This window comes from Euprymna scolopes, chromosome 8, assembly GCF_053919585.1.
Source record: "Euprymna scolopes isolate OS-2025 chromosome 8, ASM5391958v1, whole genome shotgun sequence".
NCBI lineage: Eukaryota > Metazoa > Mollusca > Cephalopoda > Sepiida > Sepiolidae > Euprymna > Euprymna scolopes.
This window is the reverse complement of record NC_136489.1, coordinates 105,356,267-105,383,125: the sequence shown is the minus strand read 5'-3', so window position 1 is coordinate 105,383,125 and position 26,859 is coordinate 105,356,267. Positions and strand designations below refer to the sequence as shown.

Here is a 26,859-nt window from a genome sequence, read left to right as displayed (position 1 = left end):
TATTAAAAGATTATGGTCGCCATCTTGGATCTTTTTGCTTTTCCTTTTCAGCCCACAGGACAAACAGATACGAGCACGTTTTTGCGGTAAGCCTTCTCTATTTTTTCCCACAGCTTCTCACATGGACATGTATCTGCTATGTGTTCTACAGTCGGAAAATCAGAACTCTTTACATCTGTACAGAAAAAGGGATACCTCAAAATATTTTGTATCCACAAATATTGAGAACATAAGCATAAAAAACATACATGTTGTCTTTTTTTTGTGTGTTTCATTTAAACAAACTAAGACACAACAACGTGTGACCAGATACCAGATACAGTAAAACTCGAATAACCTTATAACAGGTGTTGTAACCCAACATCTGGTTTACGACTTCCGGTTGCGCATGCGTACATAAACATAAATTCATAACGTAATACAGAAATGAACGATGTAAAAAAAGCAGAAAGTATTAACAATTGTTTATTTGGATAATTTAAACGCGGAAAAAATTGTGATGCTGAAAACGTGCACAGTAAAACTATACATTTTTGTAACGCAAAATAAAAAAGCAACATATTTAGAAATAAATAATCAATGCAACAATAAAACATATTATTTTGCTGTGTACGTTTTCAGCGTCCCAATTATTATTTTTTTTTCGCTTTAAATTATCCAAAGAAACACTTGTTAATACTTTCTACATTTTTTTACATCGTTCATTTCCGTATTACGTTTAAGCTATTTCAATGCAATTTTCTTACAAATAAATCTACTTTAACCCATTGACAACCATAAAAGCATTTTACAACGGCGATTTACCCACCGCCTTTCTTTTGGTTAAAATTTATTCTCCATTTTTTAATACACCTTTCTTTAAAAACATTCAAACATTTTCTTCTACACTACCAACATAAATAAATAACCCCGAAAATATGTTTTTTTTAATTTGCGTTACAAATAAATAATCAACACGACCAAAAACGTATTGTTTTACTGTGTACGTTTTCAGCGTCCCAATTGTTTTTTTTTATTTTTTTCGCATCAAAATTAAAAGATATATCAAAAATTGAATTTAACTTTAAGTATTATGGTATCTGTTCAGTGCACATTTACCTATAAGTATGGCAAATCATGTATAATTCAGTCACTGTAAGTTTTTTTTCTTTTAAAAACCCCCCAATTATAAACAGAACGGCTCATAGAAATCTATATATATTCTTTTTTCATTTTAATATACTTTCGTAGAAATGTTTCTGCTATGTCACAAAAAACTATTTTCTTTATGTCACAAGTGTTACACTCATGAATTAATTCCATATCTAATATAAAATACTGACCAAACGGGTCACGGGTAATCTAGTATAACTATAAAACTCTGTCGACCTTGCTTGGTTTCTTGCTTGCTTGCGTCTTGTTTTCAATGTGGGCGATTCCATCTTTTAAAGAACAGGATAACAGGTAAATTTATATATATATATATATATATATATATATATATATATATATATATATATATATATATATATATATATATATATATATATATATATATATATACAGTGGGGAAAATAAGTGTTGGACACACCCCATTATTCTTTATTTAACACATTTTTTATGCAGCGAATGATGTGAAAATTTAACAAGAAATAGTTACTAATTTAACAACAACAAATAACTTTAGAAATTGGAACCTTTTAATGCATAACAAAAATTATATAATAAAAACGAGAATAGCCGGAAAAAAGTATTGGACACACTAACACAATTTCATCTAATATTTAGTTGAAACCCCCTTATTGGCTATTACAGCTTCGAGACGTTTTCTATACGACGGAACTAATTTGTGACAACGTTCAGGCGATGTTTTGGCCCACTCTTCAACACATACTTTCTTCAAATCCTGAATATTACGTGGATCTCACTGATGGACCATGATTTTGAGCTCTCTCCATAGATTTTCTATAGGATTTAAGTCTGGGGACTGACTGGGCCACTTAAGAACATCTATTTTGTTCTGTACGAACCAATTGGAGGTTATTTTAGCAGTATGTTTGGGATCATTATCTTGTTGAAAGATCCATCCCTGTCGCATACCTAACACATTGGAAGCAGGCAAGAGATTATTTTCAAGAATTTCCCGATATTTGGCTGCATTCATCTTTCCATCTATAATATGAAGTGGCCCAGTACCATTTGAAGAGAAGCATCTCCAGAGCATGACATTTTCACCACCAAACTTTACAGTGGGGAGGGTGTTCTTGGGATCGTGCGCTGTGCCATCTCTTCTCGATACTCGACGTACAGAGTTAATGCCGAAAAGTTCCACTTTCGTTTCATCGAACCAGATCATATTCTTCCAGTAATCATTTGTTTTCAATAAGTGGTCTCTTGCAAACTCCAGACGAGCATTAACATGACATTTTTTTAGTAATGGTGTCCTTCGAGGTGTACGCGATTTAAGGCCGTTGCGTCGAAGTACATTACTAATCGTTGGTTTTGTTACTACTATCCCTGCTTCTTCCAAATCTTTCTGAAGTTCACCTCGTGCGGTTCTCAGTTGCTGCTGAACTTTTCGTACAATCTTTCTCACTGCTCGATCTGACATCTTGCGAGGATCTCCAGTGCGCGGACAGTTCAGGGTTGAGTCATGCACCTTCCATTTCCTAATAAGGTTTCCTATCGTGCTTACAGGGATTTTGAATTGAGCATATATACACCGATAACCAATTCCATTCTTGTGCTCAGCAATAATCTTATCACAGACGACTTAAGAGAGTTCTTTACGTTTACTCATTCTGAGAACCTTCACGCGTGATGGCTTACTGGTGACTAACATGTTCCAATACTTTCCAACGACGTAGAGTATGGTCTACAACAATCGAAAAACTTCTAAAATGTATAATAGTGTCAACAAATTAAAATGCAAATAACAATTTCCAGCATTATTTATAAAAAATAATAATAAAATATAATTTAAAACAATGTGTCCAATACTTTTTTCCGGCTATTCTCGTTTTTATTATATAATTCTTGTTATGCACTAAAAGGTTACAATTTCTAACGTTATTTGTTATTGTTAAATGAGTAACTATTTCTTGTTAAATTTTTGTGTCATTCGCTGCATAAAAAATGTGTTAAATAAAGAATAATGGGATGTGTCCAACACTTATTTTCCCCACTGTATATATATATATATATATATATATATATATATATATATATATATATATATGAAATAAATAGATAAATTGTTTTAATAAAACACGCTAAGATGCAAAAACGAATTTTATTTTCGTTTTTTTAATTTCAAGATGCTTCTACAAGCCGGCACATTTTTAACTATATATATATATATATATATATATATATATATATATATATATATATATATATATATATATATATATATATATATATATATATGTGTGTGTGTGTGTGTGTGTGTGTGTGTGTGTGTGTGTGTGTGTGTGTGTGTTTGAATTCTCTACTTGTGTGTGTTTCGGATCACCCACTCGAAATTCGATTGGTCTGGGAATTGACGAATATTTATCCGAGAACATGAGAGTTCAAGGTAGAGACAGATACAATTTAGGTTATGTGTTACGTGGTTATATAGATTTTTTTTAGTATTGATTAGACAGAATAAATTAGAAGTAATTACAGACTCAGACATATAACGGTCCACTATTTAGACACCCTGTCTTTCTATTTTAATCGATTGATCTTTTATTTGATTAACAGATATTTTAATCTCTGGATTACTTATGACTCATTCTTCATTTAGCTGTGTAAACATTGATAATGACAATTTGTAGGCGAACGGAGGACGACAAAGTATGAATTTTACTATTCAAAAGCGAATTTAAAAATATAATTTTACTTACCTTGTAAATTGTTTCGGTGAAATCTCACTTGGATCAATGCTAAAAACATAAAGGAAAATAGCATTAAATTTATGGAAAGATGGAAACAGAATACGTTGATTACGTTTCTGAATTTTTTTAGACGAGGATTGGTTATTCATATTATTTGGATTCTTTGGACTACTGTTTTCATCTTGAGTGTCATTTTCACAATGTTTCGATCGATGTAACCATAAACCTGATTCAGGGGTATCTTGTCGAAGTCTGTAATCTTTCTGCTGAACTCAGGAATCTGCATGGAATCTCGATCAGAACCCTTTATTTGATTCATGGGAGTAGCGTGCTCTCGTTTCGTCAGCCATGATTGGATAGAGGTCCTAAGTAATTGTAATTGTATTTTTCGGTCGCCCACATTGAGAATTGAACATTCAACATTCAGAAGAATATCGGGGATTGCATCGACTGAAACGTTGTGAAAATGGCACCCCATATGAGAAATATAGTCCGAATAATCCAAAGAATAAAAATACGCTAGGCTTAAAATGAAGCCTTTTAATTATTACTAAGAAAATAAGACTCATTCGGTCACTTATTTTAAATGATTTATATTGTTTGAATCGTAAAGTTGAGTGTGCAACGTCTGTTAAATTTAAAATAAATAAACATCCAAATTAATCATTCTGTATTCAGTGGCGTAGCATAAGTTTTTGCCGCCCGGGGCGGTCTGAAAATTTGCCGCCCCTCCCCCCGCTGGCATATAATTACCTGTTTTGCCGCCCCCCCCCCCGCTGGCATATAATTATATATTTTTACCCCTCCCCGCCCGCTGGCATATGATTACCTGTTTTACCGCCCCTCTGCCTACTGTTGGCATATGACAACCTGTTAAAACCATGAAAATTCCAAAAAGCCCACCAAATATTTATTTTCATTGAACTAATGTTTATACAATTCCCTTCAGATTAATGTTTACACAAATCTCCTTTTTTTAAATTTTAATTTAATTTAACAATTTCTTTTCAATAATTTGAATAATAATAATAAGTATGCAAACATTAATCTGAAAGGAATTATGTAAACGTTAATAAAAAACTAAACAAAAACGTATAATTCAAATTATAACTAAATGTTAAATCAAATTAATTGGCTACATAAACAAATATAATAATAAATTTAAATGAGAACATTTGAACACCCGAAAATATTATGAAATGATAAAATCATTTTATTTACTTTTTTGTTGTTGTTAATATTCGAATTTTTGCAAAACGCATGGCTTTATCAAAAAGAGAATAGTCCGATGTAGTTTTCTTTTTTCTTCTTTATAATGTTATTATTAAGAGGTCGAGCCTCCCGAAGAGAAAAAACATCTTGTATCCGTGCTTTTTTAAATCCGTGTGTATAATCGCTCGGTTTAAGCACGAAATTTAAGAAATTTGTTGTTGTTAATAATATTTTAATCTTTATAAAAATAGTTAATTTTTTTTAAAATGAATGTATTTATGAATTGAAAATAAGGTTATAATTTATTTTTTGTGAGAGAACTATCGCAAGGCATTAAGTCGGTTGAAAATTTACAAACATACTTTTCGCGCTTTTTTCCCTAGCAAAGTTATCAATAACTCTATCAAAATTCACTCTATCGACAGGTTCCCTTTCTATAGAGGGGATTGCCAAATCTGTAAGACTTGTCTGGCTTATTTTAGATCGAAAGTAGTTTTTTATGAGTTTCGGTTTCGGGAAAGAGCGCTCATAGCTGGCAACGCTAATAGCTCGAATAAGAAAACACGAAGCAAGATCATAATATTAGGAACGGAATCCCTAAGGTGGTATCTCTGTATAAAGTTCAAAAGTTCAAGAGGTTCATTGATTTTGTCTTTTCCTGAAGATACTGTAATCTCTTCCTTTCGGCAAAGAATTTATCTTTTTCTATATCTTCGTCAACTTCACCAAGCTGGCAATTATAATTATCATCAAGCAGATTTGACGGTGTAAGAAAAGCGTATTTACTTGCAAGATTGTGAACTTGTTGAAATCTGCAAGATATTTCTTCAGTTAACCTGTCTATGACAGTATTTCCCGTCTCAACTCAGTATCAAATCCTAGTGCTGCATCAGTCAATTGTTCACCACCCATTCGTTTCTTCTGCGAATACGATGCTCCATGCTTATCCCCATTTCAGAGCAGAAGTTTTTAACTCGTCTATTGCGGTGTCCACCATCTTTTCTCTATTCTGAAGAAGGCAATCTCTCAACACCGTCAGCCTGACAGAACTTTGTTGCAGATCCAGCCCCTTTTCTTGAAGGTACTTCTGGGCATCACTGATTTCTGGGAGAATAATTTTCCAAAAGCTCAGAAATAAAAGAAAAGGAAACGACAATACCGAGTTGAGAATTAAAAATGCATCTGGTCTTGTGATTGCATTTTCTCCTTCTTCTGTGGGCTGTTCCAGGGCAATGACGACTTCCAATAATGTGTTTTTACCACATCATTTACAGCATCTGCTCGACTACTCAATCTAGTTTCCAGTCTGCTTGATACTTAGTCCGGGCAACTGAATCAAGACGTCCCAGCGATGTGTAGATGCAGAAAAAACGAGAATAGCCGGTCCAGTATGCCAAAAAATGTAGCAGAGTGAACCGCTACAGAAGCGGCATATACACAAGCCAGATTTAATGAATGGTTAGTGCATGGCACAAATAGAGCTTTTGGGTTGATTTCTGAGATTCGTTTCTGCACATGCGATCAGTGGCCTGCCATAATAGCGGCATTGTGAAATGCCTGGCCAATACAGTCACCAATCTGAATCCTCCCGTTCTCCAATCCGCTCAAAATCAGTTTAAAAATGTCATCCGCGCTTTTAGCATTTGTTTCGATAGAGCGGTGAAACGACTCCTCCATTGTCACTTTATTTTCATCAATTTTTACGTAGTGCAACACCTCACTCATCTGGTCCTTGTGAGATACATCAAGAGTGCTATCAAGCATTATGCAAAAATGTTTGCTTTCCTTGATCTGATCGATGATTTTCTTTCTCACTTTCTTTGCCAAAATGCTCACAAATTCATTTTGAATTTCTGGTGACACATAAGAAGTAGCGATTGTCTTTCCCAGGTCAACTATCACCAAATGTTCACGGAACACAGGGTCATATTTGGCCAATAAATTTACCAATTCTAAAAAAAATCCCTTTGTTTTCTTGACCTCTTTCATCATTATTGATGTCTTCCAGGTGACCTCGTAGTGTCAGATTCTGCTTGGCGAGAAACCTAATGATGTCCAGCAATCTAGCTAGAATTCCCCCATCACCCGCCCCGCCCTTGCTACGCCACTGTCGGTATTCCATATCTTCTCTCATTATTTTTTTATTTTTCGCCAGTAATGAGTTAAATAGTACCAATACTATTAATATTTCTTCTTATTTATGAACTATTATAATATTCTCGTTTATATTTTGCTTTATTACATTTGACTGTTAATAAATAGACAGATATATGGGAATAAGTGTGAAAGAAACTGTAATATAAGAGCTGAAAGACAGCAACTTAGTAAGGGATAGATAACTAGTGAATAAATTTAAAATTATGACTAATTAAAATTATTAAAATTGACATTTATGAAATAAATCAATCCCGAAGTCAAAGTATATTTTAACATGTATTTTGTGTGATAAAAATATAAAAGGAAATATTCTTAGAAAAATAAAATTTGATTTTTCAGCTTTAGTATAATAAAGTAAAATCCGCTTCTGATAAAAAAAAATATTTATGTTGTGAAAGCTTTTTAAAAATTATTTCAACTAATGCTTATCACTATAACTTTTATATTTTAAGCCTAGAGAGAATATCTCGCTCACATTGTGTTGGTGATAAATTAGATCAAATTTATTTCTTATATAGCTTTAAAAATAAATTTCAAATCGAATCTTTCAATAATACATGGAAAATATGAAGCCTAAAGATTTTTTTTATGAATGAAAACAATTATTTCTCAATAAAAGTTCAAATTATGTATAAAAAGTGAAAAAACAACTTCTTTGCAATTTATGTAAAACTAGCCTGGTTGCCCGGGTATCTGGAGGTGTGTATTGAGCAAAAAAAAAAAAAAGTGGTAGTAGACAAGCAGACTCGAACCCGTACGCGAAGGAGGAAATGGACGTGAAAAAAAAACCTGACGAATTGGCAAATGTTTAAATTAAGGCTAGTCAATCGAAAAGAGGAGATGACTTTCGAAAATATTGGCGAAAAAGGCGACCCCTCCTTGTAGAAAAGTGCCCAATTGAGGGTGAAGGAATTAATGTTTTTTCGCAAATTTTTCGATATTTGTCGTCCGAAGGATCGTGGTTCAAAACGATACCAATCTTGTGAAAATCCGTCGCCTCTGTCGAAAGTTTTAGGCATACATACATACGTACGTACATACATGCATACATGCATACATACATACATTTAAACAGATAGGTGAGATTTATATTATAGATATCTCCTAAGTAAAAGTAAATGTCCTCATTATTTTTATGTTCTCACCTATTTGATGTAACCGATTATTCGATTGCTTGAAATACAGCATTTTTTACAAAATTACTTTATTTTCAGAAAATGTGTTAAGAAACAATGCGGTTATAAAAAGTCAAACTGAAAAAACAATTGCTAACGAAGCTTATTGACTTTAACTGAGGCTAGTGTGTGATCAATTTCAGCTATCAATATTATAGCATATTCTTAGCATTTCTAAAATTAATGCACATTTTAAGACAAATAAAAATCATATGAGAGATCGATTACAACGATTGCTAGTTTCGTATTTTATAAACATGCAAATTAGTTGTAAAAAGAAAAGTAAATCAAATTCTTTAAATATTTTCATTACTAAATTAGAATTAAGTTTCACAATTTTCTGAGTCTTCAAAAACATCGTTATTTTTATATATACTCAAATATTACAAGTGAGTTTTCGAAAAAAAAATTTAATATTTTTTTAGTGAAATTTCTAGAAAAATACCATTTCATTCTGCCTACACTAAATATATAGAAAAATATTTTCGTAGTTTCAATGAACCTTTTTCAATAAACCAAAGCGAATAATTTCATGAGTTTGGGTAATTATTTAAACACTGGTTGCTGTGATTTATAGATGAAATATACGGTCTTGTCGTTCTTTTTTTTTTTTTTTTTTTGATTCGATTTATATAATTTTTAGAAATTTTGAAAGATAGTTTAAAATACATTTTCTCTCATATTCAAGACTTTTCTTTAAACACGAAAAATGTATTTTAGATAAAATGGATGGTTCGTATCTTTCTTCCTCTTAATATTATTATTAATGTTGTTGTTGTTTTTGTTATTATTATTATTATTATTATTATTATTATTATTATTATTATTATTATTAGTAGTAGTAGTAGTAGTAGTAGTAGTAGTAATATTATTATTATCGTGGTTGTTGTTATTATTTATTCACTAGATTTTATTAGCGGTGATCGTGTACTGGCAATAACAGATAGTGTTTCTTAGTGTCTGACTGACAAAACATCTAATCAAATTTTCATCATTATCTTCCTCTTTTGATTAGATTTGCAAATCGCAACATCCATTTAGCATTCATTTCTCATTGACAACGACTTTTTTCTTCGTTCAGATTTGAGTGGTAATAAGCCTCCTCAAATCCCAGTACATTCCACCCCTTTCCAGCGAAGAACTGGATAGTACTCTCTTTACCTACACTACCTTATTATTCTTATTTAGGATTTTCACACACGCCATCATCAAAGACTTCTCTTTGAAAATGACCTGTGGTGTTCCCTGGAGTCTGAGTGACAACAATTCTCTCCAGATTTCCAGTACTCTCCACTTCTTTCGATAAGCTTTGCAAATGAATTTGCGTTATAGCAACTGACGTTTACCATTGATTTCGGGTAGCAATGACCATTGGTATTCACTGGAATGTGTAGGGCAATAAGCCTCCCTAAGTTCCCTATAATCTAGGCACCGCCCAAACTGGGGGGGGGGCGAGTAAGTACTTTTTGACGGACCGTCTTTTTAAAAATCTACCAAAAATCAGGTAATTATCCGATCAATACGAAATTTTCAGCGATTATTAAGAGAAGAATGAACTTTATAACAGTGTACTCATTTTTCATAAACGATATTTATATATATATATATTTTTGCGTGTTTTGAGGGGGTACAAATATGCTTAAAATAATTATCTGAAACTGAACACAACATATTGTGTTGTTGTAAGGGACAGAATTATAGATTTAAAAAAATGTTTGCATACCTTATTTTGACATCTGAATATCAGAACTTCGATTGTGTTTAATTCCCAGCTTTTGAGTTTTGAAGTGTGAAATTCGGTGAATATGTTAAGTAAAATAATTAATTTAAGTTAAGCAAAACAAAAAATTTTTTTTTTAATATTTATACGAAAAAAGCTATTTTAAAATCTTAGATAAATAAATTAACAATTTTTTTTAGCGAGCCGAATAATGCATGACCATTATTAAACAGGGCATGCTTTGAAGAATCGATACAAAAAAATCGATAAATATTGTGCCCTTTATGTTAAAAATAGCATCATTTTTTTCGATCCCATTTGAAAACGTTTGCCGCCTTTCGACTACGGTGGACCAAACGCGCTGAAATAATTTTTTTTATTCTGCTTTAAATTGCCCTCATTTTGGGGAGCCGGGCCCCCACACACATACACATTAAAAACCAAACTCATACAAATGGTCACCCATCTGGTACTGGCCAGCCTCAGCGTTAATAATACATTGAAATTTTCGTCACTGAAAAATAAGTTTTTTTTGGCCTGTTTGGTCTTCCATAGTTTGCTTTTTATCAAATACAAGCGTAAACATTGTCGATCTAGACTCTAGATCGACGCGAAGTAACTGGTTGCCTATATAAGTAAGTGGAATTATTTGAAATCCAGGTACTTATATTATAATATTTTTGCATATTCTCATAGAAAATCATCCTAAATCTTAGTTAGACAACAAATAAATAAATTAATTATTTCAAAAACCTTCTTTTTTTTTTTTTTTTTTAAATATTTATGTGCGTTTTTTGTGCAAGACAAAAAATGTCAATTGTTAACTTTTTGGGAAAATTTAACATTTAAAATTTAATTAAAAATAGTAGAAAACGTTTTACATTATTCTGTTTTCTATATGATAAAATTCAGGGTTTTATCTTTCTGGAAACAAAAGTTACTCAGAAATAATGGATTTTAATAAATGTAATTTCGTTTTAAAAAACAACAACAACTTAATTTTCAGCCATTTTTGGCGGTGCCTACTATAATCCTTTACACCTGTGCAGATGAGGTTTGGTTAGTGCTTCCACTTTTCGGTTTTTCCATCCTCCTTGAACCTTTGACCATCTGGTGTGGTGCCAATCAATGTTGGCACTGTATTTTTTTTTGTATATTATTATTATTATTATTATTATTATTATTATTATTATTAGCAGGGACTGTGGAAATTGCAATGTGACTCATTCATATGTAATATATTGATGTTGGCATTCTGTAGATGTTCACCGTAAATGGAGACGTCCTGATATTATTGTAGCTCTTTTGTTAAAACTGCAAAAGTATTTATCTAAGCTAGCAGGGACGCTTAAATATGATATTTTAATTCTTGCAGATTTCAAAAATATTATTATAGAGTTATAATGGTTTATCGATTATTTATATTATTATAGAGTTATAATGTTCTATCGATTTTTTTTATATTATAAAGTTGCGATTTCAAAAATACAAAAATATATCTCCATGTGACTTGTGTGCATCAGCTGGAATCGAAACCGAGACCGAAACTTATGAAGTATATATAACTTGAGTTCCTTCAACTATAATCAAAACTGAAACCAAAACTTATGAAAAATACTTGATAAAATCTATATAATTATAAAACTCAAATGACCTTATAGCGAGTGTTGTAACCCAACATCCGGTTTACGACTTCCGGTTGCGCATGCGTACATCAACATAAACCCATAACAGCATAAACAAATAAACACAAATCGCTGAACCGGTTTCGTTCGAACAAAGGCACGTCCTTAGAAAAGCGAATATCTTAAATTTATTGAATAAAAAAAAAATTCAAGATATGGGAAGCAAACGCAAAACATGATTACAAATGATACGTATAATCATCGACCTGTTTCATAAATAATCAACGCGACAGTAAAACAATACGTTTTATTGTCGCGTATTGTTTTACTGTACGTTTTCAGCGTCCCAGTTTTTTTTTTCACGTCTAAATTATCCAAATAAACAATTGTCCATACTTTTTTTATATCGTTCATTTCCGTATTACGTTTAAATTATTTCAACGCAATTTTATTACAAATAAATCTACTGTAACCCGTTGACAACCATGAGAGCATTTTACAACGGCAATTTAGCCATCGCCTTCCCTTTTTTAATTTATTCTCCATTGTTTAATACACCTTCCTTAAAAAACATTCAAACATTTTCTTCTACACTACCAACATAAATAAATAACCCCGAAAATGTTTTTAATTGCGTTACAAATAAACAATCAACGCGACAATAAAACGTATTGTTTTACTGTGTACGTTTTCAGCATCCCAATTGTTTTTTTTTCGCGTTTAAATTAAAAGCTATATCAAAATTTGAATTTAACTTTAAGTATTATGTTATCTGTTCAGTGCACATTTACCTATAAGTATGGCAAACCACTGATAATTCAATGGCTGTAATTTTTTTTTCAAAATAAACAATTATAAACAGAACGACTCATAGAAATCTATCTATATTCTTTTTTCATTTTAATATACTTTCATAAAAATGTTTCTGTTATGTCACAAAAACTATTTTCTTTATATCACAAGTGTCACGCTCATACATGAATTCCATAGCTAATATAACCTACTGACCCAACGGGTCACGGGTAGTCTAGTTATTTATAAAAAATAGATTACTGGATTGCTATCGGCTATAATCGAAACCGAAACCAAAACTTATGAAGAATTCTTAGTAAAATTATTTATTACAAGAAATGGAAGCCCATGACAATTAAACGACAGTCACTCTGATGTAACCGTGACAAACAAAATAAATATCACACACATTAATATATAGATTATTATTATTATTATTATTATTATTATTATTATTATTATTATTATTATTATTATTATTATTATTGGCCTACAAGGAGTTTTCACACAGGTCATAAAGGATTTTTCCCTGAGAACAAACTGTGGTATTCCCTGGAAGTTGAGTGACAACAAGTCTCCCCAGATTTCTAGTACTCTCCACTTTTTTCAATAACATTTGCAAATGAATTTGCATTACCGCAACAGCCGCTTACAATTGATCTGTTGCTAACAGCGGCCATTGGTCTCCACTGGAGTTTGAGTGGCAATAAGCCTCCCCAAGGTACCAGTTCTCTTGGCATTTGTTCAGCAGAGATCTGGTCAGCGCCCTCTCCTCAGTCTTCCATCCTCTTTGAACCTTCTCGACTATTTGGCATCATTCTTTGAGGGGGCGGTGATTGGCTAATGAGGATGTGGATGGAGAACTTATAGGTATGCAACTTCAATGTTCTTGGTTCCATGTAACGTTTCGTGTTTTGTCTCTGCAGTAGCTCATCTGACACACACTTGTGACTCATGTATTAGTCTCCGCATTGAAGAGTTTTCCTTAATAGTTCAGCTGTTTTCATTATTGTTATTTATTGTATCTTTCCAGCCATTCCTCTGATTCCAATTTCTCCAATTCTCGTCTCAAAGTTTTCGGAATTTTTCCTAGTGCTCCCAATATTATAGATACTATGTTGATTTTTTTAAATTTTTTTTTCATCATCCATATCCCTTTCAACTCTATGGCTAGCTGTTTATTTGCCCCATTTCTCCGTTTCTTTGATATTTATCAGCTGCGACAGCAAAGTCTACGATTTGGCAGGACCTTTTCCGTTAATTATTACGACATAGGGTCTTCTTGCTTGGATGGGTTTATCCGTTTATATGCCCATATCCCATAGGATTTTGTGATTCTAGGTATTCAATTACTGTTGCTGACTTATGCTTATACCATTTGTCTGTGCGTTTGAGATGCAGTTGTTTGCACAGTTCCCAGTGTACTGCCCTTCCCACTTGGTTGTGGCTGTTATTGTATTCATTTTTGGCTAGTTTGCTACATTCACTTACTATATGGTTTATCGTTTCGTCTCTTTGTCCGCAGAGTCTGCAGCTGTCGTTTTCTTGTGTTTTGTCGATCTTTGCTTTGATGTTGCTGGTTCTTATCCAGTTTTCTTATGCTGCATTTATTAGGGATTAAGTTTCTCGGTTAACATGTCCTTTTCTCATAAACATCCAAGTGTTTTCGTTAATCTCATCTTTTGTCATCCTTATGGATTTTCCGTGTAGTTGGTTCTCTTCCCATTTTTCTTTTCTTGTTTTATCCTTTGTCTCTCTGTTTTCTGTTTTATTGATTTTTTCAGTATCTCTCGCTGCCATGATGATTCTTTCAGTGTTTTTCATTATGTATTTTCTAGTTCTTTTTTGGTATCATTCACACAGTCTTCTATACAGATCAGTCCCATGCCGCCGTCTTTCCTTTTTACGTAGAGTCGGTCAGCATCGTCCTTCGGATGTAATGCGTTTTGCATGGTCGGTCTTCTGATCGAGCTGTCTCATTTCTTCTTTAGTTCATCTTATGAACGGTCCAGAGTATATTACTAGTGATACTGCCCATGTATTTATCCTTTTATTAGGTTTCTGCTATATAATTTGGTTTCCAGAAGTTTTCTTGTTCTCCTGAGGTATTCCTTTCTGATTCTCTCTTTCATTTTTGTTGCTTTGATGGTGTCTGCTTCCAGAACTCCCAGCTATTTATAGGCATCTTGTTTCCCTATCCATTTGGATATCCTAGCTGAAGATCCTGGTGGTGTTTATTAATGTTTCTAGTTCATTTTCGGTCCTTGCGAAAAGTTTCAGATCGTCCATGTACATCAGGTGGTTCATTTTTTTCCTCCGTGTTAGAGAACTTGTATCCGGCTTGGCACTTTCTCAGTATACTGTTCAGGGGAATCATGGCTATGATGAACAATAATGGCGATCGTAAATCTCCTTGGAAGATACCTTTTCTGTATGTTTGTTTCTGTTATATGTTGTCAATCAGCTGTCGGTTTCCGTCTCCATGTTAATGTTGATGATCCTGCTTGGTATTTTATACATTTTTAGGCATTCTATTATCCATGCTTGGAGGATCCTGTCGTATGCCTTCTTGTAGTCGATCCATGCCATAGCTCAATTCTTTCTTCTTCTTTTTACGTCCTTTGGGGTCTTTTGATCTACGTATAGCAGATCAGGTTTTCCTCTTTTTCCTTTCTGGCATCTTTTCTGTTCCTCGGGGAGAAGTCCATGATTATTCAGGGATTCTTCTTCTTCTTTTTCTTCTTCTTCTTCTTCTTCTTCTTCTTCTTCTTCTTCTTTTTGTTATTGTTCTTCTTATTATTATTATTCTTCTTTTTCTTATTATTATTGTATATTTTATACTTATATTATTACATAAAATATTTTTGTACATATTTGTTACACTTCAATAAGTTTATATATGTGCAGTAAGAAATATGTAGTAATTAAATACCTTAGATCCGGTGAAAATTCCAACAATTTCCTTGAAGTCCCGCTGAGATTATTGCTGCTAAAAAGTAAAAGATTTTGTAAGTGTACAGTCAATTTCCGATAATAAATTGGACTAATTGCCAAGAGCATTTATTTTATAATATTTGTTTCTGTATTTTCTTAAAAAATAAAGCAAAACAAATATGATTCAATACTTACGCTTTCTTTACTTCCGTCAGTCTCAATTGTGGTAGCCTCACCTCGTCTTCGAAAAATCTATACAAAATATTTAAATAATAACTGATTATGATATATGGTGAGAAAGGATTCGATTTTATTCTGTCGCTTTTATAGAAGCAAAAAGAACATCGATTTAACTCCATTATCTTAGTTCAAATGTCAAGTCTGAAAACTATGTACACACATATATATATATAATTATTTCCACAACCAGAAAACATCGCAGCTCACAAGAGCCAGGATAGCCAACAAATCGGAAGTCCAAGACTCGAATTTCGCCTTCATTTGGGCTCATCAATTAGACACATCCGAACTCGGGATATAAAACCCAAGCCTCTTGCATGCAAGGCGAGCACTCTGCCAACTGAGGAAACGCGCCACACACAAGAAAGTCTATTAACTAACACAGATGAAGCAAACCAAGGCGAAATCCGACAGTGGAATTAACCTACTTCGTCTCGAACAAGGGACGTGGTCATCGCGATTAGTTATAACCTAAACTGATCTCTCACAAATAGGAATTTTATACTTGCTAACGATATCATCACGACAAGCTTACCTAGCGAGCAATAAGCATTAGAACCTTCAGAATGTGAGAGCATATATAATTATTTCCACAGCAAGAGACGAAAGTAGGTTAATTCCACATGACCTTACCAGTTTAGAGCCGACCTCCAGACAGATATACCGATGCCAATTTGCCAATTAGTCATAAGAGTAATACTTAAGTGCTTACCGCTTTGTCCAAAGGCGGAAAGCCTTTAAAATTGAAGGTTGCCGGCATTCTGTAGAGAAAAGGAAAGAAGAATTTAAACTAGTAAAAAGAAAATAATTGAGCAACGTTTTAAAGTAAGCGCAGTATCGCGAATTATAAAACTGGGTAGAAGGATTAAAAAGTATCACTAGTATACCTCACAACCTTAAAAAGTTCACTTTGAAATCTTTTCTTTGTAATTTATTAGAAAAACAGTGCAGTTTTGTACCATTAGGAAAAGCCCAAACATCTTTACACCCGGCTCAACCTTCGATTACACCTATTTCGTTTAATAACATTTTAATTAAAAGTTTATAATAATTTGATTAAAAATACATTATTTCGAATGAAAGTTATTTTTAAGTAAGCGATCGTCAAGATTTTTCACATTTATCATTAAATGTACCTTTAACTGTAGATAAGAGGAATCGACGTACACTCTAATTTGGTATAGCCACAATTTTCATCTTTACTTATAGTTAAAACACGGATTTAGAAAACGAATTTCCGAAATAATCCATTTGTTTTAATTTGTCTAATTGTTATCGCGTTTTTAATATAAAGCAAAAGAACCCCTTGAATTTAATCCAACGTTACTTTTCTTTCTAATTACGAATTAAAAGAAAACAAAACAGTTATCCTTCTAGAAATGAACAAATGTGTACTGCTCAGAAGGCCAAATTATTTTATAAGGCGTTATGCGCAGGCTTAATAATTTTGTCATGCGAATGCATTGAATGAAAAACACTGGTGTAAATCTGTTATCGTGTCAACAATCGACAAGTACTTATAAATGCAAAAAATTCCTTTTCTTTCAGTTGGATGATGAGTAAAATAAAACAGATATTCTTTTCAAATGGAATTTTCTGTTATAAAATAAACCAAAATGTAATTACGCTTGTGTAAGCGGTTGCCCGACAGCCCATATATACCTGTAAAAGAAAAAAAAAACATGTCTTACATGTGTAAAAATTTTACAAATAGAATATTAGCTTCTCATATATATATATATATATATATATATATATATATATATATATATATATATATATATATACAAAATTCAAGCCAGCAAGAACAGAATCTCATTTAATGGATAAACACATTTATTTATTAAAATTAAGTTTAATATTTCGATTCAAAACAGAATCTTAATCAGGGAAACACAGTTTTTTTCCTATTTTTTCTCTTTTAATTTTTTATAGGTGCCATGCCGATCGTAAAGCTTGGCATGTCTTCCTTCAGATGTTTGTGAAGTATAAGGTTTAAATGTCCGATACAGCAGAAGGCGTCAGTCGAGCGCGTATGAGTTAAGTAATATATATAACTATATCAATCGCTTTATTGCAGATTAGTAAAATATCAATATTTCACTTAATATACGTCACAAAACAATTAAAATTGTATCATAAAATTTTATTCAAATTCATGAAGTTATGGCATTTTATTTATTATCAAGGACCTTATACTGTCAATCGCTTTATTGGAGATCTCTTAAAATGCCAAAAAACGGGTGATTGAAGATTATCAAAGGATTGTCACTGGACTCGCAGAAGGATTGCCCATCAAATATTTAGCCACAGAGCTGAAAAGGGGTCCAAGGACCTTGCCTGCGTTCGTGAACAACCCCAACACAAAATGCAGAAAGGATAAGGGCACCAGGAAAAACCTTTCAGATCGTGTTATTCGGAAAATTCATAAGGAAGTCAACCGAAAACCAAACAGCGCCAGTTCTTCCATTTTTGCAAGAGTTGAAATTGCTTCAAGATCCAGGCAGGCCAGATACAAAGTGTTGGACGATATGGCAAAAAACATCAAACCTTTTCCAAGGCCTCCATTGAGAAAGAACATAAGGAAAAACGAATGGCTTGGGCACAGGATTACACGAAAATAGATTTCCAACGTGTCCTATTTACAGATGAGGCACGAATGGATGGGCCAGCGTTTGGAACCTGAACGGAACTCCAAGCCCTTACAGAATTCATCGCCAAACAAGAAGGTGGAGGCATCATGTTTTGGGCGGGAATCATTGGGGATAAGTTGGTTGGACTATTTTGAGTGCCAAAGGATGTAAAGCTTACCAACAATGCGTACACGGCCTTTTTGGATAATCATTTGTTGTTATGACTAGATGGCTTACATATCGCTTTCAGATGATTCTTATGCATGACAATGCACCATCCCACTCTGCTAGGGCGACTGCAGCCTACCTTGAATCTATGGGCTTCGTTAGAAAAATCCTCATGACTTCGCCACCGTGTTCTCCATACCTTAATTCTATTAAACATCTCTGGTCAATATTGAAAGAGGTATTTATGAGGGAGGAGAGCAATTTACTTCAAAGGATGCCATGTGGAGCAAAATAGTTGATATTGCCAGAGCCATAACTACTTTTCACATCAAACAATTGACTTCCTCGGTAGACAAAAGGTTGTTTGAAATAATTAAAAAAATGGTGGATTTGTCGATACATTATTCATTTATTTGAGGCTTAGCACCTAGGTTGTCCTTTTGTTTATTATTCTTTGACAGAAAAATATAATAAAAAAGTTTTCGTGATTAGACATTGTATATTTGCCCTAAAACGACATCTTAAGAGACCTGCACTAAAGCGATGGACAGTATAAATTCCTTGATAAATAATAAAATGTTATAACATGAACTTGAATAAAATTTTGGGAAATTACTAACCTTAGAGCAGTCCTTTTATGATACAACTTTAATGTTTTAATGACATATATTTAGCGAAATACTGATATTTTTCCAATCTGCAATAAAGCAATTGACTCAGTTTATATATATATATATATATATATATATATATATATATATATATATATATATATATATATATATATATATATACGTTTTATTTTTTATTACCGTATCTTTCTGTTGAGTTACATTATTGTTTCAGCTACCCGGCCGTTTTTTTTTTTTGGCCGTCTGTAGTTTCCTCAGACTTTTACAGAAACCCCAATCCGTAAAAGTCTGAGAAAGCTGCAGACGGCCAAAAAAACGGCCAGGTAGCTGAAACAATAATGTAACTTAATAGAAATATACGGTAATAAAAAATAAAACGCATATTTGCTTTACAATGGTATTGAGCACTTTCTTCGGTTTTTATTAATTACCATTTCTACTATATATATATATATATATATATATATATATATATATATATATATATATATATATATATATATATATATATATTCCAAACTTCTGACCTTGATGGAGGGAAGACTAAATCTTGCTGCTATGGTTTCAAATGATCTGAAATAACAGCAAGAGGAGACTTGATTCCAAATATTTCTCATATGTTATCTCTCCCGTCTTTTGGAAATAGGGTACGATTATTAATATCTCCAGTATCAAATAATCTTTATACACTGAAATTTACTTTGTGTATGAAAAACCAAAGAGGGGAGATATATTAAAATGCCTAGAATAAATAAATTATTTCTTACTTGATTATTATGGTTAATCAGGACAAACAAAAGAAAAACAAGAAAAAAAAAAGGAAAAATCACTCATGCGTGCTTACGAAAATGGCCGATTCTATCGCTAGATTCTTCTTGGCCAACTATTATTAGAGGTGGTCGCGCATCCCTAAGACATACAAATTGCGATAGTCGAACAGTCAAAAGAGCTAGCATACAAAGTCTGCTGTTGTTAGTGGCTGCTGCACAATATACAGCAAAGTTTTAGATGAATAATTATATCTTGGAGGGGGGACTTACTATACGTGTTATCGGTTGGGGTAAGAGATTTTAGTTAGAATTTCATTTACAGCCAGATATATGACAGAAAACCATTTGAATTTAACTTCTAGAGGGAGATAATGCGTGGAACGGTATTTCACAGGCGGGTAGTTCTAGGAAAGGAGCTGTGTTCGTGGAATCTGCATTTAAATTTAAGCACAGATAGAGAGTGGTGGAAATTGTTAATAGTGGTTGCAGTTAGTCGAGTGTTTTTTGTGAAAGTTTAGCAAGGAGGCATAGATTGGAGTTCAGATGCTAATTAAAATAAAGAAAAAGCAGAGACATGCTCCCGACGTGTCTTCTGCGATAAAGAGTCTGCAAGGAAGAAAATTGCATCACTTACTGGGTTTCGAATCCGTTTTTGAACCCTATCAAGGAAGAATAGGAGCACCAAGTAGTCCTTCCCCAGATATGCTAACAGTACATCATTTTAGGGCGTACTTGGCTCTATTACAGATAGAGAACTGCATCGGAAGTGAGATACCTACTAGGGCGGTAGAATGATCCAATCATTTTTCCATTTCTCTTGACAAAAGATTTGATGTACTTATTCCAGTTCAGGTCAGGAATGAAGGTCAGTCCCAAAAGCTTGAAAGATGTTCATCGTCGGTCACTTCGTTATGCTTCAGACTCCTCATCAAGAAACGCGCATATTGAACAGACGTATCTTCATTTTGCATTTCTGCTTGTCGATCACAATTTTATTTGATATAAAAGTTTTCGTAGGTCTGCCAAACTTATGTTTAAAATTATACTCTCATCGCTAAATATGCAAATTTAATGTACACAATTTCGTATAATCGTTCATGTTCAATAAAAAACAAATTAGACTAAGCAATTGAAAAAGATAAAAGAATATTTACCCTTCAGTATCTTTTGCATCTTCGATGGATGTCGAATATGAGTTATAATCGTCAAGCGGCCTGAAAAGTACAAAAATAATTCGTTTAACACATGAACAAATAAATGTAAATTATGTTGTAACGCAGCCATTACGTCGTAAATGGGCAAACAAATAAAACAGGAATAGAAGTAAATAAATATCCGGATCGGCATTTTTTCTTTGTTAACAAAAGTTTTTATTACGGTTGCTTTTGACACCACTTAATAAAAGTCTCCCGCCATCGTCCATCTTGCCTAGTGTACATTATTCCTCTTCGATCCCATACCAGCTGCAGTCAATCAATTCTCGCCTGCGTTTTTACACGTCCGTTCTCTTCGGCGCCGACTTTGTTTCTGCCCGAGCACGTGTTGCATTTGTTCTCCTTTTTTCCTTCTTCTTCTCACGCACACTTCCTAATTTGTCTATGCGCATTTTTCGGCTACCACTGCTGCTAATCTCTCTGCAAGCCAGCCATCCTTGGTTGCCACCAACATCTTTACCCGCGCTCATATACATTATGTTACAGTGTGTGTGTTTGCTACGCATACATCCTTCGATACAGGCTGTTCAGAAACTCGGTGGCATAACTCCTGGATTATTTTCTACATGCATAAATATGAATTTTTCTCATGTTACTCTTGTAATAACACCTATTACTAGTATGATTTGATTTGTGGTTTATTTTTCCTCTGGGTGGCCCTTTGTGCTCCCCGTATTTATTTACCTGTATTTCGTTTGCTATAATCTGTTATTCGAGATTTAAAAAAAAATGTAATAACATTTAAGGATATCGACTGAGTCTGTAATACTAGCTATGAAATGAATATCTTCTGATTATGGTATGTAGATCTTTCCTTTGAGCTCGATGGTTTCTTTCTTTGTTTAGTGTCATTTTACATGATTGTTTTGGTGTACCCAGTCTTATTTCACCTATAATCATGTTATCGGGATAGTGTTAGAACATATTCCCAAAATTATGCGATTGATTTTCCAATTATTCTGGGTATAACTTTTTCATTTTACTGTATTATAATTAGGGATGTGACAAGGGAATTTACTTATCGTTGTTTTGACTCCCGAGTATATATTCGACACGGTTAAACACAGTTAATCAATCGAGAACCACATCACTCTATCTCAAAACATATAAGATATTAACTGATACACACTCAAAACAATGAAAAGAATATTCTCTTGTCATAGTCCTAATTATAAGACCTCAAATATCAAGGAGTCCTTGGGGGGTGTTAACACTTGGTCTCTATATGAAATACATAGATATCTAAGTGTTTCATTGAAGTTCTTTATCTCTCAAGCGTTGAATTAGGAAATACGCAAATAACAATTTTTTAAAAATTTTTATTATTAATTCTATTATAGCATATATTTCTTGTAGTCTATGTTTTACTCTGTTCCAGGATCAGAATTTAACTAGTTTGGCGTAGTATCCAGATTAATGCTGTTAATAGAGGTAACATCACCTGGAGAAGGTGCATCATTCCTCATATAAATCATGCCAAGGGGATCTTATTTGGGCTTCAAATACTTTGTTATTTTGAATATTGAGTCACAGTTTATTTGTAGGGGAAACATCCCTATGCCATGCTATCCTGGCACACTTCTGCATAGACAGACCGTAGACACTCGAAGACAGTATTTAGTATGCATTAACATTGGTTTATACCTATTTAAAGTGGGCGTACGTATTTTGACATATCTCTGAATGTGTGTTTGTATGTAAGTATGTAAGTATATGCTTGTGCTTCAATGCCATACGCTTCTTATTTCTGTTATGTGTTTTGAAGTTGAATTATGAAAGTATATTTTCATCTAGAATACAAATCTCACCTGTCTGTTTAAATGTATGATGTATGTATGTATGTATGTATGTATGTATGTATTGGTCACTTTTCTCCACAAAATGGTCGCTTTTTTCGCCGATATTTTCGAAAGTTACCACCTCTTTTCGATTGACTAGCCTTAATTTAAACCTTCGCGACTGCCGGTTTGGCGATGGACGCAACGCCAAAGACGTCATGTTTTTTTTCACGTTCTTTTCTTCCTTCGCGCTATGGGTTCGAGCCTCTCCCTACTACCACTTGTCTTTTTTTTCTTTCTTTTTGTTTCTTTGCTCAATACACACGTCCAAACACTCGGGCAATGCTGGGCACCAAGGCTAGATTAAATAATAAAAGAAATAAATTATAATTACGTTTCGCTTATAGTAGTATCAGCATTCGGGTCCTCAGTATACGACTCATAGTAGGTACTAAAATAAAAAGATTTAATATCAAATCAATGTATTTCTGGAAATAATTAGAAAATAATAATAGAAAACGGACCTAACAAATATGAAAAGTGCAATAAAATGCTTCTGTTACCTGTCAGTGTAACCTTCAGTAGATAGATCGGCAACATTATACTGGGATCTATAAAAAAAAAAACGAAGATGTAGTCAGTTATGAAAAAATAATCAGACACAATGCACACATAAAATGGGGTCCAATAAATGTGCTTATTTGGAATACGATTTGTGACGATATTTTCGCGTCTTTGTCAGTAAAGAAATGAACGATGAACCCTAGACGTCAAGCTACGTCCGCAGAGGGTCGCAAGCAATCAGAATACACTGGTCTCGACAGATTTGCATATTAATCGATCGGCGTAAAGATGAGGGAAGCAACTCCCCGCCCTAGTGGGATTTCCTCAAGCGATTTTGTCTATTAATCAAACGATACAAGGAGGACCAACATGAACTGACTTAGTCCTACGAGCTCATCTCCATCGCCATTTAATTGAGAGAACATTATGAGCTGACTCTTGGTCTACCAAACCAGCAGGAAATCCGATGGAACGCCTATGATGTTTCGAATATAGATTCTTTTCTTAAATTTAGTAGCTGAAATTTTTTTTTTCATTTAAATCTTATCTTCATAAAATTATTCCAAGTAAAAATGGAGATAATATACTTGTTACAGTGAAAATCAGATTTTAAAGAGAACGAGTTAATATGATGCGAACACAAATGCATACGCTGAGAAGAATGCTGTTGTGCTAAACTTGGAGAGAAAACACTTGAAAAGTACTTGAATGGTTCGAATGATCTAACTATCAAAAGTGCCACAAAAAAATAACAAACTATAGAAATTGGAAACGAAAAATACGGTGCCACCCCCACCAAAGAAAAGCATTTCATTTTAGGACGTACTTGGCACTTTTACAGATAGAGAATGCATCGGCAGTGAGATACCTACTAGGGCGGTAGAATGATCCAATCATTTTTCCATTTCTCTTGACAAAAGATTTGATGTACTTATTCCAGTTCAGGTCAGGAATGAAGGTCAGTCCCAAAAGCTTGAAAGATGTTCATCGTCGGTCACTTCGTTATGCTTCAGACTCCTCATCAAGAAACGCGCATATTGAACAGACGTATCTTCATTTTGCATTTCTGCTTGTCGATCACAATTTTATTTGATATAAAAATTTTCGTAGGTCTGCCAAACTTATGTTTAAAATTACACTCTCATCGCTAAATATTCAAATTTAATGTACGCAACTTCGAAAAAAAAAAAAAAAATTAGACTAAGCAATTGAAAAAGATAAAAGAATATTTACCCTTCAGTATCTTTTGCATCTTCGATGGATGTCGAATATGAGTTATAATCGTCAAGCGGCCTGAAAAGTACAAAAATAATTCGTTTAACACATGAACAAATAAATGTAAATTATGTTGTAACGAAGCCATTACGTCGTAAATGGGGAAACAAATAAAACAGGAATAGAAGTAAATAAATATCCGGGTCGGCATTTTTTCTTTGTTAACAAAAGTGTTTATTACGGTTGCTTTTAGCACCACTTAATAAAAGTCTCCCGCCATCGTCCATCTTGCCTAGTGTACATTATTCCTCTTCGATCCCATACCAGCTGCAGTCAATCAATTCTCGCCTGCGTTTTTACACGTCCGTTCTCTTCGGCGCCGACTTTGTTTCCGTCCGAGCACGTGTTGCATTTGTTCTCCTTTTTTCCTTCTTCTTCTCACGCACACTTCCTAATTTGTCTATGTGCATTTTTCGTCTACCACTGCTGCTAATCTCTCTGCAAGCCAGCCATCCTTGGTTGCCACCAACATCTTTACCCGCGCTCATATACATTATGTTTCAGTGTGTGTGTTTGCTACGCATACATGCTTCGATACAGGTTGTTCAGAAACTCGGTGGCATAACTCCTGGATTATTTTCTACATGCATAATATAAATTTTTCTTATGTTACTTTTGTAATAACACCTATTACTAGTATGATTTGATTTGTGGTTTATTTTTCCTCTGGGTGGCCCTTTGTTTGTGCTCCCCGTATTTATTTACCTGTATTTCGTTTGCTGTAATCTGTTATTCGAGATTTAAAAAAAACTGTAATAACATTTACGGATGTCGACTGAGTCTGTAATACTAGCTATGAAATGAATATCTTCTGATTATGGTATGTAGATCTTTCCTTTGAGCTCGATGGTTTCTTTCTTTGTTTAGTGTCATTTTACATGATTGTTTTGGTGTACCCAGTCTTATTTCACCTATAATCATGTTATCGGGATAGTGTTAGAACATATTCCCAAAGTTATGCGATTGATTTTCCAATTATTCTGGGTATAACTTTTTCATTTTACTGTATTATAATTAGGGATGTGACAAGAGAATATTCTTATCGTTGTTTTGACTCCCGAGTATATATTCGACACGGTTAAACACAGTTAATCAATCGAGAACCACATCACTCTATCTCAAAACATATAAGATATTTACTGATACACACTCAAAACAATGAAAAGAATATTCTCTTGTCATAGTCCTAATTATAAGACCTCACATATCAAGGAGTCCTTGGGGCGTGCTAACACTTGGTCTCTATATGAAATACATAGATATCTAAGTGTTTCATTGAAGTTCTTTATCTCTCAAGCGTTGAATTAGGAAATACGCAAATAACAATTTTTTAAAAAATTTTATTATTAATTCTATTATAGCATATATTTCTTGTAGTCTATGTTTTACTCTGTTCCAGGATCAGAATTTAACTAGTTTGGCGTAGTATCCAGATTAATGCTGTTAATAGAGGTAACATCACCTGGAGAAGGTGCATCATTCCTCATATAAATCATGCCAAGGGGATCTTATTTGGGCTTCAAATACTTTGTTATTTTGAATATTGAGTCACAGTTTATTTGTAGGGGAAACATCCCTATGCCATGCTATCCTGGCACACTTCTGCATAGACAGACCGTAGACACTCGAAGACAGTATTTAGTATGCATTAACATTGGTTTATACCTATTTAAAGTGGGCGTACGTATTTTGACATATCTCTGAATGTGTGTTTGTATGTAAGTATGTAAGTATATGCTTGTGCTTCAATGCCATACGCTTCTTATTTCTGTTATGCGTTTTGAAGTTGAATTATGAAAGTATATTTTCATCTAGAATACAAATCTCACCTGTCTGTTTAAATGTATTATGTATGTATGTATGTATGTATGTATGTATGTATGTATGTACGTATGTATGTATTGGGCACCTTTCTCCACAAAATGGTCGCTTTTTTCGCCGATATTATCGAAAGTTACCCCCTCTTTTCGATTGACTAGCCTTAATTTAAACCTTTGCGACTGCCGGTTTGGCGATGGACGCAACGACAAAGACGTCATGTTTTTTTTCACGTTCTTTTCTTCCTTCGCGCTATGGGTTCGAGCCTCTCCCTACTACCACTTGTCTTTTT

General features: G+C 33.5%; 1 protein-coding gene across 22 annotated transcripts in view; it reads right to left on the bottom strand.

The window, feature by feature from the left end:
• Positions 1-26,859, bottom strand: part of LOC145283699 (uncharacterized) — an 88,716-nt gene that overhangs the window by 39,035 nt on the left and 22,822 nt on the right. For 13 of the 22 annotated variants that reach the window (XR_013868699.1, XR_013868701.1, XR_013868693.1 and 10 more), the window contains 9 exons: positions 24,708-24,767; positions 23,474-23,521; positions 23,305-23,361; positions 21,073-21,132; positions 17,342-17,377; positions 16,428-16,476; positions 15,671-15,727; positions 15,474-15,530; positions 3,870-3,908 (listed from right to left, as the gene is read on the bottom strand). Coding sequence is in view for 1 of the 22 variants with exons in the window: in XM_080132724.1 (XP_079988850.1) it covers positions 15,522-15,530; positions 15,671-15,727; positions 16,428-16,476; positions 17,342-17,377; positions 21,073-21,132; positions 23,305-23,361; positions 23,474-23,521; positions 24,708-24,767 (376 nt within the window). In the remaining 21 variants the exon portion in view is untranslated. The remainder of the gene's footprint in view (positions 1-3,869; positions 3,909-15,473; positions 15,531-15,670; positions 15,728-16,427; positions 16,477-17,341; positions 17,378-21,072; positions 21,133-23,304; positions 23,362-23,473; positions 23,522-24,707; positions 24,768-26,859) is intronic. The other 9 variants (XR_013868684.1, XR_013868683.1, XR_013868692.1 and 6 more) reach the window with 7 other exon arrangements.